Source organism: Cottoperca gobio, chromosome 3 (genome assembly GCF_900634415.1).
Source record: "Cottoperca gobio chromosome 3, fCotGob3.1, whole genome shotgun sequence".
In the NCBI taxonomy this organism is placed as follows: Eukaryota; Metazoa; Chordata; class Actinopteri; order Perciformes; family Bovichtidae; genus Cottoperca; species Cottoperca gobio.
Window position 1 is genome coordinate 18196245 of NC_041357.1, and position 14503 is coordinate 18210747.

At 39.9% G+C, this 14503-nt stretch overlaps 1 protein-coding gene across 1 annotated transcript in view; it reads left to right on the forward strand.

The window, feature by feature from the left end:
- Positions 1 to 14503, forward strand: part of syt7b (synaptotagmin VIIb) — a 99315-nt gene that overhangs the window by 62003 nt on the left and 22809 nt on the right. The window contains exons 5-6 of the mRNA XM_029428511.1: positions 7962 to 8309; positions 12460 to 12573. Of these exons, the coding sequence (XP_029284371.1) occupies positions 7962 to 8309; positions 12460 to 12573 (462 nt within the window). The remainder of the gene's footprint in view (positions 1 to 7961; positions 8310 to 12459; positions 12574 to 14503) is intronic.

Genomic DNA, 14503 nt, shown 5'->3' on the forward strand with positions numbered 1-14503 from the left:
GGAGACAAGGGAACAGCTGGTCTGGGTCTGTCCAAAGGTAACAGGATCCACCGGCCAGCCCCTTTAAAGCCCACTAATTTACAGTACATGCTATATCTGGTTTATAATCCATACAAAAAAACAAACAGTAAAAAATTACATTAACTATTTAACAGGGTTTGTTATGTGCCAGACTATTTCTTGGCCGGGACCAGTTGCCATAAAATAGATTAGCAAATTTGACATGAAATATTGATGTAAAAATATTATTTTATGACCTCCTCCAGAGTCCATGATCAGATAGGAGCGCTCTGCTCTACTTAAATAACAGACCGTAGAAGGCCGTAATTGACCAATCAGACTTCAAGTATTCAACAAAGCCGTGTAATAAGATAGGCTTGTCAGCGGCTGGCTGTAGCTTAAATTTAGCAGAGACAGGTATGAGAGTGGTGTGAGATCTTTTCATCTAACTGTCTGCCAGAAATTTAATAAGCATATTTCCCAAAACGTTCAACTGTTCCTTTAATGGGGTGGTTTCTGTTCTACTCTGTCACTGTTGTGTTGTTTTTCGTGCGTATGAAGTCATGTGTGTGTGTGTGTGTGTGTGTGTGTGTGTGTGTGTGTGTGTGTGTGTGTGTGTGTGTGTGTGTTTTTACTCCTCTCACCTCTTCCTCCACTTGTACTGTGTTTTCTCATTTGTTGTCACTACTCCCACTATCACTCATCGTACTGTAAGTGCTTTAAGGCTGCCTGATAGCCCTCCTGAGTCTGGTCTGTTGTGCTCTATTCCAAAAATAGTGACAACATCTCCGCTGTGTACAGTGCTGCAATTAAGTGTTTGGATGGTAAAGTGTCTGTTTCATATCCACCTCTATTCCATCATTTAGATGCATCTCACACGTCACTGAGGAATCACAAAGTGAACCTGTTGATTCGCATCCTCTCTAATTACAACTCTCTTGACTCTTTCTAAACCACGGAGTGATTGATTACTCTGTATCTGTGCAGGGATGTTGAAACTATTGTATACTTAATGAGCATTATGTTATTGCGATAATAATTTATAATTAAGTGGCATTTAATCGACTGATAATACTCACTGATCTGCTATCACATATCTTATAAATGTTACTATTTCTCACTAAGTGAATTACATACAGGTAAAGACATTTATTAGAACAACATTTTAAAGCACAATCAAAGGGGAAGAAAAATCAACTGGAAGGGCACTCAGTAAGCGCCGACCTCTGCCAAGGCCATTTCCATAAAGAATAACACGTATCAGTCCTGTGATTTGGATCCACTCCAAAATGTAATGGGTTCTTCTGTGGCCCATGCTGCTAGTTTCATGAAAATCAAGCCAGTAGTTTTTCCATAATCCTGCTAACAAACAGACAAACAAACCAACGAACCAAACCGAAAACATAACCTTCTTGGTGGAGGTAATAAACATAGAATGAAACAAAAACTAAATTACACTTTTAGTGTAGTTACCGTTCAATTATATTTTGTTCCAAAGGAAATAAAAGGGCAGTCGAGAAATGAATCAGAGCTTTTGGGGTGCTGATAAATCGTATCTGAGAGTAGTCTGGACATGTTAATCACAACAGCAGCCAAGGTAGAAAATATTGAATTGTTAAGTGATAAATCATCAATCTTACCATCAGCCTACACTTGTCTAAATGTTGTTGAAGACATTGTCCTGATGTGCAGCTCTGTGTTGTGTAGTTTGTCCTCACTCAGTAGAAGGTCTCTGTACTGAAGTCGACGTTCTGTCTGTACTCGTCTCTGTGACGTCTGTAAGTCGAGGTTAGCCTGGGGTGGGTAAGGTGGCACGATGTTTACTATCGAAAGGTTTTACTCAAACTCTTTAGACAAAAGTGCTGCAGGTGAGTTGCTTTGAGATTAGAGACATTAGTGTTCTGTTATTTTCACCTGCATGTTAAAATCTGACGATGCATCTGCATTGTTACTCTGCCATTGTGCCCAAATGCCAGCAGATTGGTCAGTGCTGTCCCCTGTGTTGAGTGAAATAACGCTAACCTGCTGCATCTCCAAACTCCTGAAACTCTGTGGACCATTTATCATCTTAAATGTTTTAAAAAACAGATTTTTTGTGAAGTGAGTAATTGCAATAGAACAATTTCCCTATAGGCAATGTATTCTAACTCTTTACTTTGCTAGTATTTTGCACTATATGAGTGCATTGGGCATTACAAGTTGTCTTACAATATAGACGGATAAAATAATCCATTGACCATCAATTCTGTGCAGTTTTGAGCAGAACTATTGTACCATGGAGGAAGTGTTTTGTCGAGTATCCACAGAAAGTGTGAACTGTGTTCCCCAAATGTACTCAAGGGTTACACAGTAAATCTCAGCTCAGACCTCTCCACTGCTTTTTGCTGAACCAGCAGTGGCTGCTCAGGGTTGTTGTTTTATATTGAACACTTGTGGCTGGACTGAGAGCTCACAAAGTGTCTCACTCTCCAGTTTCACTAACTTTACTGATGATTCTTTTGCTCTCCGGCTCTGTACGTCTGTGCGTCTGTTTCCCGTCTGTCCGTCTCTCTCTCTGCTTTGTATCCTGGTCCGTTCTCTCTGTCTGTCTGTCCATGTTTCTTTGTCTCTGGTCCGGCCCACTTTTCCTCCCAGTGGGGCCGTGGATAAGGGTGGGCAGGGCGGTGCTGGACCCTCGCCGGGGGCCAGTGACAGCGGGGGTGGTGCTTGCTCTGGGACTGGGGCGGGGCCCAGTCGCAGTGACAGCGTTCGAAGTATGGTGACGGGGGGCAGCAAAGCCGGGCGCTGGCAGACGATCCAAAGCCACATGCATGCCGGAGGCCTACGGTTTAGCAAGTGAGTGGCGCATGGTGACAGGGCACACGCATGAGGGGCTACAGTGGGAACAACAACAGCATGGTGTGGATATCAAGGAAGTGTGTGAGTTTGCATAAACCTAGTGAATGGCATTGTTGCATGTACAAAGATGGATATCAACAGAAGCTATTTTTGACACCATGCAGATGAAGATGATGCACGGACAGGCTGGAAGAGAAGCCAGCTGCTTTGCAGAGTGTACCTGTGATGCATGAGTAACTGTTGGTTGAAGTCTCTCGACTACGGAGAGCTCCGTCACTCATAAACAAATAGCATTTTTATGTCAGATGCCAACCCTCCAGCAGCTGATGTCAGGACAGTCTCAAAGTGAATCCACACAGTCATTATGTTCCTCTGCAGTCTCCAATATACTGAAGGCGGTGAAAGTTTAAGGATTTAAAACAAAACAAATGCTGACATATGAAGTAACAGCTTTTTAAATTCAGAGTGGGTTACATAAAAAGGGAGTGCAGTTTTGTTAGGCCAGAAAGAAATCCTTTCCTAAAACATGGTTCAATGCAGCTTCATTTTAACCAAAGTTCACTGTGTATCAACCTCTGTAAAATGTTAGGGTTATACACCATCCAATCAACCAGCTGATATTCAACAGGATCAGCTTATAGTGTAAACAACAACGATTGAAGTAAATGTCTCATTCATTTCTCCCATAGACATGATATACGTGACTCCCAGTTGGAGTACTTGGCTTGGATCAGCATGAAACTATTGCGGTTAAATCATCAATACAAAAGATTAAGAACTGCGGTAGAAGAAATATCAGGTGGTTTGATTCAAAGTTCCTGGAAGGATGGAGGCTTTTCTCTGCATCATAAGAATAATACTTTTTTTAAATATTTAAAACTGGTAATTTATTTTAGGGTATTACCGAATGGGCAAAAAACACCTCTGGAACCAGCATCTGTTCCCACTTCTCAACTCTATAAACATTGTGTGACATAACCAAACAGAACTAAATCGCCAAGATTACCCTCAAATATTACTGCATTGGAGGTAGTTTAAAGTTTACGTGACATATTTTCTAATTAATCTAAATGATTCCTTGAAACTTGAAATTGTTACTGTTGATTAATCAAAACAAAACAATATCTCCCTGTGATATCTTAGATCTTAGATTTAAAACATTATGTAATACTAATGAGTGATTGTTGGCACTCGCACTGTGATTCTTAGAGCCATGAAAAAAGGTAAAAGTATCGAGTATTTCACAAAAGAAATAGCAATGATCGTAGAAAAGCTGACAAAATAGTTTTGTGTGTAGTAGAAAAGGCTTCTGAGCCAGTCCTTTTCCAATTTATCATCTTGTGACCACTCACATATACTTTGCGACACCTCTGGGGGTCACTAACCCAAGCTTGGTAACCACTGCTCAGGTACATATGGTTGAGCCCAGCTCTTATTACACACTTCAGGCAGCTGATCCCAGTGCACACATTACACAATCTATAGTAACACCAAAGCAAAATGGCTGAAGTAAACAGGTGGCTGAAGACAAACATTTAGCAAGCAGCACCCAAGGGTTTGTTATCATCACCTCCTCATTTCCAGCTGTACTGAGCATTAAACCTTTACTCGCAAGCAGCGATGACGGCAGAGCTACTATCAGCTGTATGAATGTGCTCTATTCAAATAATAATTTGTTTCATATATGAGAGTTGGATGTTAAAAAACAAGTGGTGGTTGGTGATAGCTGCACATTGTTTGCACATTGAAGAGACTAATGAATAAAAGACTTTTGTGCGTAAAATGTAGCGCTGATAATCAAAGTCTCTAGTATTGCTTCATTCTCCCTTTCTCCCATTTATTAATTCATTCAATTATTCATTCATCTGTCGTCAACTTAGTATCTATAATAGTGTGTGCCATTGTTATGATACAGTAGATTGATTAGAAACGAGCGAAACTCTGCCTTCAGTATTGATATGTATAGACATTATAAATTGCTTTCATGCATAATTAATTAATCATTCTTCATGTTTGACTGATTTTCACAAAGTTTTAAGTAGATCGTATAACAATACAGTATGTGGCTTTTTAGCAACATGACAATTAGACTTGCAAAATAATTTTTGGACTTGAATTTGAATTGTATTATTCTTCACTCCTGTCACTCCTCCTTTCAGATCTACCTGCATTTCCATTTCTCCTCTGGAATTGCTTTCTATTTTTGGGCATTTACCTCCTCTCCTCCCTGTCTCTGTCTCCCGCTCTCTCTTTTGCTGTTCACTGTTTTTTTTTTCTTTCTCGCTCTGACTCTGTCTCTTTGTTCTTCACCCTCCTCAACTTTCCTTAATTACAAAATCATTCAGGGTTTATAGTCATCTTAATTGACTTTCAAGCAAGAAGAATTGTGAAAATAACCCTCTAAATCAGGAATAGAATACGGCAGATAATGAGGACTAATGCTCAGGGAATATGAATGACTGGTGTGGGTGCTTTACAGACACAGGCGACAATAACAATGTACAACACCTGAAAGCACAGGTAGAACTCCAATCAAGGAAATCACTGTCAAGAAAAGACTCTGTGTTGTAAAGCCTTCAAATTATTTGTCTATGCCAGATTTATGTCACTGAACAGACTGGCAAAATATATTAGCACATGGCCTGGCTCCCAGCTGTCGGGCTTAATGCCACCATGAATCCAGCCAGATGTATTGATTTATCATGATGTCAGTTATAACATGTTTGTTGGACCCAGAAATAATGTGCATCATAAAGCTTTCTACGTGTGCCCCTGAATCCTTTAATAATTGTTCATATGCACACTTGACTGTACCATAGCTGCAGTGTTTTTATGCTCGGATGTTCAAATAACAAGAGTTTCTTTGTCATTACGTTACGCTTTAATGCATTTCCCTTTTTTTTTTCTTCTAACATTTCATTTCACCTCTGTCCACCATTCCTCATGGCCTCAATGACAAGTCTCGTGATTTTACAGGAGGAACAATACATCATGTGGAGGGAAAAGTGATCCTGGCTAAATTGAAACAAAAACAATCATTCTTGGGAGGTTAACTTAAGATCTTGAGTTCATTGAAACTCAAATAATAAGTTCACATAAAATGAATGACTTGCAGCTATATACAGTGTTTCAAATTAATTGCGCATGAATGAGCATGAAGATTAATTGAGTCAGCTCTAAATGAAAGTGCACACAGCCATCAATGACAGAAAAAAAAGAATTGGTAAAAACATTGACGTCCTGCATACAGAGTGGTAAAGTGTGCCGCTGTAAATAATATTATCAGTTTTCCTTTCCGCTTCTCGACAGTCTCCTGGATAATTTTAAGATCACATTGGTTTATGTTATATTATTTCCTTAAGTTCAGTAATGCAACATTACCAATAAGTGAGCGGTAGCAAATTCAAAACATTTCACTGGCAAAGTTGACAAAGAACACATAACTGAAATGATTTAAAAAAAAAGGAAAATTAAAAATAAGTTATTGTATATTTCTTAACAAATACATTTTAGTAGTCTTTGTCAATTTCTCTAGTGGATTTTTACATACACAGGCGCACCTTTGTGTTTTTATCAAAGAACCAGATATTCATTGAATGCAGTCGCTCATCTTTTGTACCAATGATTCAACCCGGAGTTTGATGCAATCCTTGGAAGTGCTCCAACTAACAGTTGCCCAACCTTGTTTATGCAGAAAATAAACGAGACTTTTAGCCTAAATGACCAAAATATCTCCTGCCGCCTTAAAACTCTATAACATGTCTGCTCAACAGAAATCTATCATTTGCAGCAACAACGACTTTTATACATTAATTCACATTTATTCAGTTAAAATATTATGCACAAGTAAATAAACATTCTCATCAAAGCCTATCCTGAGGAAAAACTTTATGGCGTGCAATTTGTGTGTGTGTGTGTGTGTGTGCGTGTGTGTGTGTGTGTGTGTGTGTGTGTGTGTGTGTGTGTGTGTGTGTGTGTGTGTGTGTGTGTGTGTGTGTGTTTGTGTATGAGAGAAAATCTGCATGCATGGGTGCATGTATATGAGCTCATTCTTGTATTTACTTGATCCAGCATTGCTCTGCTCCTCAGAGGGCTTGTCTCCTGGCTATCCAGCAGAGTTTGAGCCGAGTTAATACTGAAGATCGAGCACTAACGCAACTCAAGTCCAGGCAGTAAATCCTCCCTCACAGTGTTAGCTCCAGATAGAGCTGTTTAGCACAAGCTTACAGTTGTCAGTCGGGGCAGTGATTGAAGTGATGATAAGTGGTGAAGCATTATTACAGGATTGTAAGAGTAGCAGACCGGTAATTAGAAAACAAACTTAAAGAACGGTGATTGGAGGTCGTGTGGAGATAGATTGATGAGAGGGCTGAGGATGGAGAAAAGATGAATGGACAGAGAAGATAGAGAGCAGTTGAGCTCAGAAGTACAAAGGTAAAGGGGAGAGTGGGAAGGAAAAACAGAGCAGGAGAAGACAGGACCTTAGAGAAAGACTGGTGGGAGCGAAAGGAAAGAAGGTAGAAGTAGGTCAAGGCTAATGAGGGGAAGAGGCAACGTACAGAAACAATTTAGCGCTGCAGATAGAGAACACGCAAGTGACGCAAGTGAAGTGATAATGATACTTTAACTATCTTGTATTTAATTCCACTTCAACTGCAGAGGTTTGTTTTGACACCAGTTTGGAGAAAAATAATTGAATGTTTACACGTCACGTACACATTCTCATACAGTACACTGTCATGCAGCATACGCTTGAAATTCTAGTTGTTTTCATCCAGTTGTTGAACAGTAATCTAAAGCTTTCTGACAACTCTGTTCTTCTTTCTCTCCCTCCTCTCTCCCTCTTTCACTGATCTTCTTCATTGTTTATTCTCTCTTGATCCCGTCTCCCTTGGATATTCTCTGCATCATTGCATCTATATATATTTTTACCATTTTTATCTTCTGCGTCTTCCTTTTGATATCATGATCACGTGTTACCACCTTTTCTTTTGTACTTTCATCTCTTCTAAATCCTTTTTAAAACTACCTGCCCTGTCCTGTATGTCTCATGTTATTTCTAACTCCAATGTCTTCCTTGCTGTACCCATCTCTGTCCTTGGTGCTTCCATGTGTCTGCTCAGTTTCGGGGACGCTTCCCTCTCATCTGCTTCCACCCTGGAGCACATCCCGTCCTCGGCCGTGGCGCGCCCTCGTCCCCTGGTCCGGCAGCAGAGCCTCCAACAGCCCCTCACTCACCAGCCTCCTCCGGGCCCTAACGACCCCCCAGTCACCTCACAGAGCCTGGGCCAGCTGCACACAGGCCCTGGTGGCGGGGGGCATCGTGGGGGCCCGCGCGGGGTCCGGGGCAGTCCTGCTGGTGCCTCTCGGCACAGAGGAACAGGCGCAGGTCGATCGAGGTCAAATCCTGGCAGCTGGGATCACATGATGGAGCAGATCCGCCACAGAGGGCTGGACGTCAAGTCGTTTTTGTAAGTCTCATGAATGTTTCTACTCTGTAAAGTGTTGCTTCTTTAAAGCGTGACAAAGACACTACCTTTGCAAAACTTTAAATGTTTTTGAGGCTTTGCCAGAGATAGTGATTCAAGTCGACTATGATTATTCAGGGTTTAGTTTGTGGTGTTGATGTGTCAGATTTAACAGCTTCTACTACATTATGTACATTAATAGCTAGTCATGCCAATATGTCCTCCATCAGTAGGTCATATTGTCGAGTTCAATACCAGGCTGCCACCATTGTACCCCTGAGCAAGGTACTTAACCCTGAGTTGCTCCAGGGAAACTGTCCCTGTACTTAGTTCAATGTAAGTCGCTCTGGATAAGAGCGTCTGCTAAATTACCTGTAATAATGTAATGTCCTCTTAGACACACTTTATTCCCTGTGAGTATGCTGCATAGTGATTTTTGGAAGACCTTTCAGTATTTTTTTGTCGTGTGTGTGTGTGTGTGGGTTTGTTTGTGCACACTGTTAATTGAAAACAGAACGCTTATTGCAGAGGTGTAGGTATAGCATCTGAATGTTGTCGTATAATTAACAAGTGTATTGTGTATATTGCGAATAACTAGTTACCTCCACTCCAATACATGTGTGCATCATCACAGCATGCATACATAAACTGTGCAGTTGTAAGGCTTTTTGTAAGATTCCCGGGAGAAAGCTGACTGCAATGACCGCAATTTAGGTGAAGTGAACTCCCAATGATCCAAGACTACTTCACGACGTCAACAAACACTGTTTTTTGTTATTGTTTTGATTGACAGACACCGAGTGGCAGACAATTACACAGTTTAAACCGCAGTTAGCATACTGCCGCTGTCTCTCTTGACAATACAGTAAATAAAGATACAAAAAACGTATATTAATGCATGATAAAATAACCATAACCCTAACCCAACCAGGGTTCAAAATACCCTACAGTTAGCAGACATTATTGCATTTTTTACGATGCCAACTGTTTTCAGATTCATCAACTGCTGGTGTGCGAAGGCAACTGATTGTTTGAGATACCGAGCACGGAGATCCCTCCTCCTCTGCTTGACTTGAATGATAGATTACATATGATATGCTTCATAAAGCAGCATCACGTAAACACCCCCTCTCCCCTCCTGCCCATGAACATAGACACTCGCAAACATCCACACTCACACAGCTCTACACTCCTGTACTTTTTGCGTGTCTTCCTATTAACAGTGTCTCCAGGCCAGTGACCTCCCTGCCCATATGAATCATCATTCAAATAAGGCTAGGCACATATAGGGAGGTGGCATCGCCCATTGTCCCTGTCCTCATGAATCTCATTGGACCAAACACGTCAGTTGATGACCCTGAGGGGGGAAACACACTGTGGGGATATCATGTAATCAGTGGGGTATGAACGACAAAATGCAGCAGTTCCACCTTTCACGTGTGTCCATGCCTGTCACACAGAGTGGCAACCGAGCCTCCCCGCTTACATTTCAGATCAATAGAGCTGGTGTAGGTGGTAATGATTTCAGAGCCCTCTGGTTGGAGTGCGCGTGTCTTTTTTGGACATCTATACAAATCCATTCACCTGATCGACGGGCCTCATGTTGCTACTGTTTACACATCCCCAGTGGTCTCTCAAGTGCTAATGTGTTCCACTTGTTGTCGATATTGCTCCAACAAACAGCCTCTTGTTAAGGAGGGAATACACTATTGAAAGTGAGAACGGTCTGGGAAATTAGATCAGAAGTCTGAGCTATGGAGAGACGAGAGGAAGAAGATCAGAAGAAAAACAAGCAGAAAAAAGGCAAACGAGGATGACACAATCTGTTGATCATGTTGCTATTTGATTATACTTCTTGGCTATGTGCAAAATGACACATGTATTCAGTTCTGCCATATTATCTGGCTCATCTTTCTTGGATTTAAACCTTTACCTTTTGAAAGAAATTTGGTATTGACGCTCTGTTTCAGGAACGCTTCAAGAGCGATCTCTCATATTTTTTACCCCTATTAAAATGTTTGAGTACTTATTAACGTTCTCTGTGATTACATTAGGGCCCTGTCATTTTATACCCGGTGAAGCAAACATTCAAACCAAAGTAAGATGGCTACTAATCCACAAAATGAAAATGGAAAATTACACTTAATGTTTAATAATTATGCCTTTAAAACAGGCAGTCGGGTGATGTTTAATAAGGATGAGCAAAATCATTTTGGAATTGCTCTTTAAGAAAGGACAGCTTTAAGTTAATACATAAAGGTTGTCATTGGATCAGCATGCTGTGTTAGAGGCTGTATAAAGAGGAGAAGAGCATTGCAGAGAGGAAAGTATGTGACGTAAGAATAGTGTACAATATGTGCCTACATGTGGGTTGTTACTATAGAACTGTGAATTACAAGGTTAGTTGGTGGCAAATGTTAATTTGTTAAGGTCACTGTTTGCATGGCCTGAATTACTTTAGCATACTTGAGTCAGACGTAATTTAAATGACTACAGGCATGTTTAGAGGGAGAATAACAGCTGAAAATCAACTTGATATGTTTCTTTGTTGCAGGTTTTTGTTAAGGCCACCTCAATTTCCATGGATTTCTTTCACTTTTTCATCTTTTTCCCCCCCCTGTATATCATTACAATTGCCTCTATTTTCTCTGTCTGAAACGGTCCAAACCCTTCTTTCAGTCATTTTTTTTTTCTTTTCTATTATTACATTACTTTCTCTACGAGACAGATAACAGAGGATGATAGAGCCATGGAGGCATCAGTGCTTCTAAGCCTTTCAGCTAATGATGCTCATTTCAGCCAAACATATTATATGCCTCTTTTATCTACAGTGGACTAAAAATTAGAAATTGAATGCATCCCTGTACTTGTAAGAACACACAGTGTTCACTGATGCGTTATATAACCTCATATATTCTAACGATGAATTATAGAAAAAAAGCATCCTATTAATGTTTCTAACAAGTTAGAAAGCACATGTTGCCCATGATTAATATCCCTGCTATCATCCCCGGAATTTTAATTAGACACGTTATACTATAAAACAATTGATATTAGAAATGCCTGTGGTACTCTACTATGACCAATGCAACATTGTGTCAGTGTTAAAGAACTAAAGAAAGAATCAACCCAGCAAAATAATTAGATTCTGCAGGAGAAACTGTTTCTACTAATGCTACAGCAAACAAAACATTAAGTAATCACGGGCACTACGCATTATCCAGAATAAAACTTTGTAGTAATTCAAAGACTGGATGGCTTTTAATAGCAAACACTCAACTTCATAGGGTTGGTTGAGGAAGTGGTAAAGAAAAAAACAAACAGTATTTAGATGTGCTTCCAGCAGTAGAAGATCTATTTCTTTCTGACCTCTAATGTAGTCTAATTGGCTAATACAAGAGAAGAGAACAAATGGCCAGACCACTGAGGGTTTTCCATAAATTATTCCTTTAAAGGACATTGCTGGTGATGAGAATGGTAGATTATGTTTTCCAACTATGATTATAGAATAAAACCATAATAATTTTAGATTACTTAAAAGTGTAATGTTAGCATTAGTGTTAAAATATGCACATCAGAGGTAATGTTGGTATCACATATCGAATAAGGGGGACAGAAAGCAAAACTCCCATGAGGATGTGCCGTGCATTAAAATGCAAAAAATATATATTGTAAGTTGCATTTCTAGGTTATGGTTTATTGTGCACATACAATAAACTAACAAAATCCAATGGTTTCCATGTTTTGAAAGCAGTAATGTTCAATTATATTAACATAAAATCCGCTGTAAGAAAGAAAAACAATTAAATAGTTAAATAGTATGCAAAAATTGCAAGAATAAATGCATTCATTAAAGTTAACTGAAGTAATTAATCAATTAGATTATCAAAGTCTGGATTGTATTTTCAACTCACTGCATAATACTCAGGTTTGGTTGAGATGCACTGCTGTGAAAATTATGGATTGAGTCTTTGATAAAAATGAAATAGTACCCGCAGTTCTACACAGTCTACCATCGCTCTTTTATGTGAAAGTAATGTGTGCTACGTGTGTTTCTGTCACTACCTGTGTGTGTGTGTGTGTGTGTGTGTTCCTGTGCCTATTTGTCTACACGTGTGTGGTTTTGTGATGTCTTGTTTGTCCGTGTGTACAGTGAGGGGAAGATGGTTGTTCTGTCTCTAGCGATCGGCCTGGCTGAACAGGATGACTTTGCCAACCTCCCAGATCTACAGGAAGCTCCAGCAGATGAAACCACACCAGAAAAGAGGTAACGACAGAAAGAGATAGATAAAGATAAGAAATGTGATTAGCTAGTCACAAAAATAGAAGGAGTGGCCAAGGTAGCTATTTGTCATAATGGAGAGTTACATAAGGATGTAATGGCATTTAAGTGTTTCAGGACTATTTTATCTCTGACCATGTTATAGTTCACAATGAAAATAAATAGATTTACAATAGGATTTATGATGGATTTTAATGTAAATAAGGTTCCAGAGTGCACTGAGTAGTGCATCAAAATGGACGTATAGAGCTTGTTTATAAAAGAAAAATCCCTTGCAAAGCAGGTTGAGTATCCCTGCTGTAGGGGGACCCTTAAAAAACTAAATAAATATAGACCAGGACTGACTTATTTAAAAAAAAAAAAAAAAACTTAAAACTTTTAAATGTGTTCTATTTGAAAATCATCAATTAAAAAGTTGCATTGTGATAAAATATTACATGGCTGGATACCAGGGCTGTACTGATGTCATGAGTGTCCCCATGGCAACACCGTCTAACTATTCCTATAAATGTTATTTATTTAACCAAGATGTTTCAAAGCCTTCTCTACACTCCAGAAATATTATCCTGACCATGTTACTGCTGATGTAATTACATGTAAACTCCTCCTCAGGCCATTGAAACATGGCATGACCTTGGTTTTCTCAGTGGTGTCCTGCTTGTTGTATTCGTTAGTTTGCTCTACATCTAACCATTATGTTGTTTTATGACTTCCAGCACTGAACTCCAAACTTGTTTTTCTTTTAATTTTATTTTCAGCTTTATGTTCTCGCTACATTTTCCGTTGTACTTCACATTTAGGGTGCACTTGTTCCTGTTTGTTCATGTCTTCTGGTCTTCATTCAGACCTTTTGTAAGTCTGCGTGTCTGGAGCCCTTTACTGTTTGATCTGGGAGTTGTAGGCACAGGAGAAGAGCACCCTCATTATTTAATAGTGAGGTTCCTCGCATGAAACACTTGTCTAAAAATATTCTAACCTCATCTACCAGTGATCTCAGATCAATCTCAGAGCAGCTGTCAGAGACGAACACAATCTCAGCTGGTGAACAAAGGACTAAACCGGCTGCCCTCTTATCACAGAGTGTTTGTGAAATAAAGTGCTCAGCCCACTGTGTTGGTAACAGTAGGCTGAGCATAAACCTGGGTGTAGTCCCACATATCACTATATAGATTTTTAGAGGTTTTCTCAAAATGTCTGCAATACATCCAAGCGGGCTTTTCTAACTAGGTCATCTGTGAATTTTTGGTTGATGAGAAATAGCCGTCTGTCTTAGACGCAAAGAACATTTGTCTTGTATTTGATGTTATTGCATCAATTATGACCTTTTTATGCTTTTACAATTGAATTTAAAATGTCAAAAGGTCAGTTGGGGATGAGAACCAGCTTACCTCTTGTCTCCCCTATCATCCTCTCTCCCGCTCAATGTCTGGAGGTCTGTCAAGCACCTAACTCTAATCACAGTCAGCCAGCGAGCCTCTACCCCGAGGGGTCGCGTGGGCCAAGCCGTCTAGTGTCCTTCCACCACTAATAACAGCTCTCCATCATCATCTATGTCTGTCTCTCTCATCTATGTCTCTGTAGTTACCCGGTAAGCTCTCTGCGCCCGTCTGCTGGCTCCCTCCCGGCTGTTTTCATGGAGCCCAGCACTCCGAGAAGGATGATCCGGCCAAAAATATATGTGACGAGACAAGATGCTGTCAGACAGTGAAAGAGAGACAGAAAGAGCGGGACACCTTTGCTCTCAGCTTTGTAGAGAAATATGCAAGATATAAATAGACACTCTCATAGATGTTTGAGATTCTGTTGGTTTATTAATGACATCATATACAGCTCACAGCACAGATATCTACAAACACCAAATCTGATAATAGAGAAATGATAGCACTCTGTATAACATCAAGTCTAAATATGGACA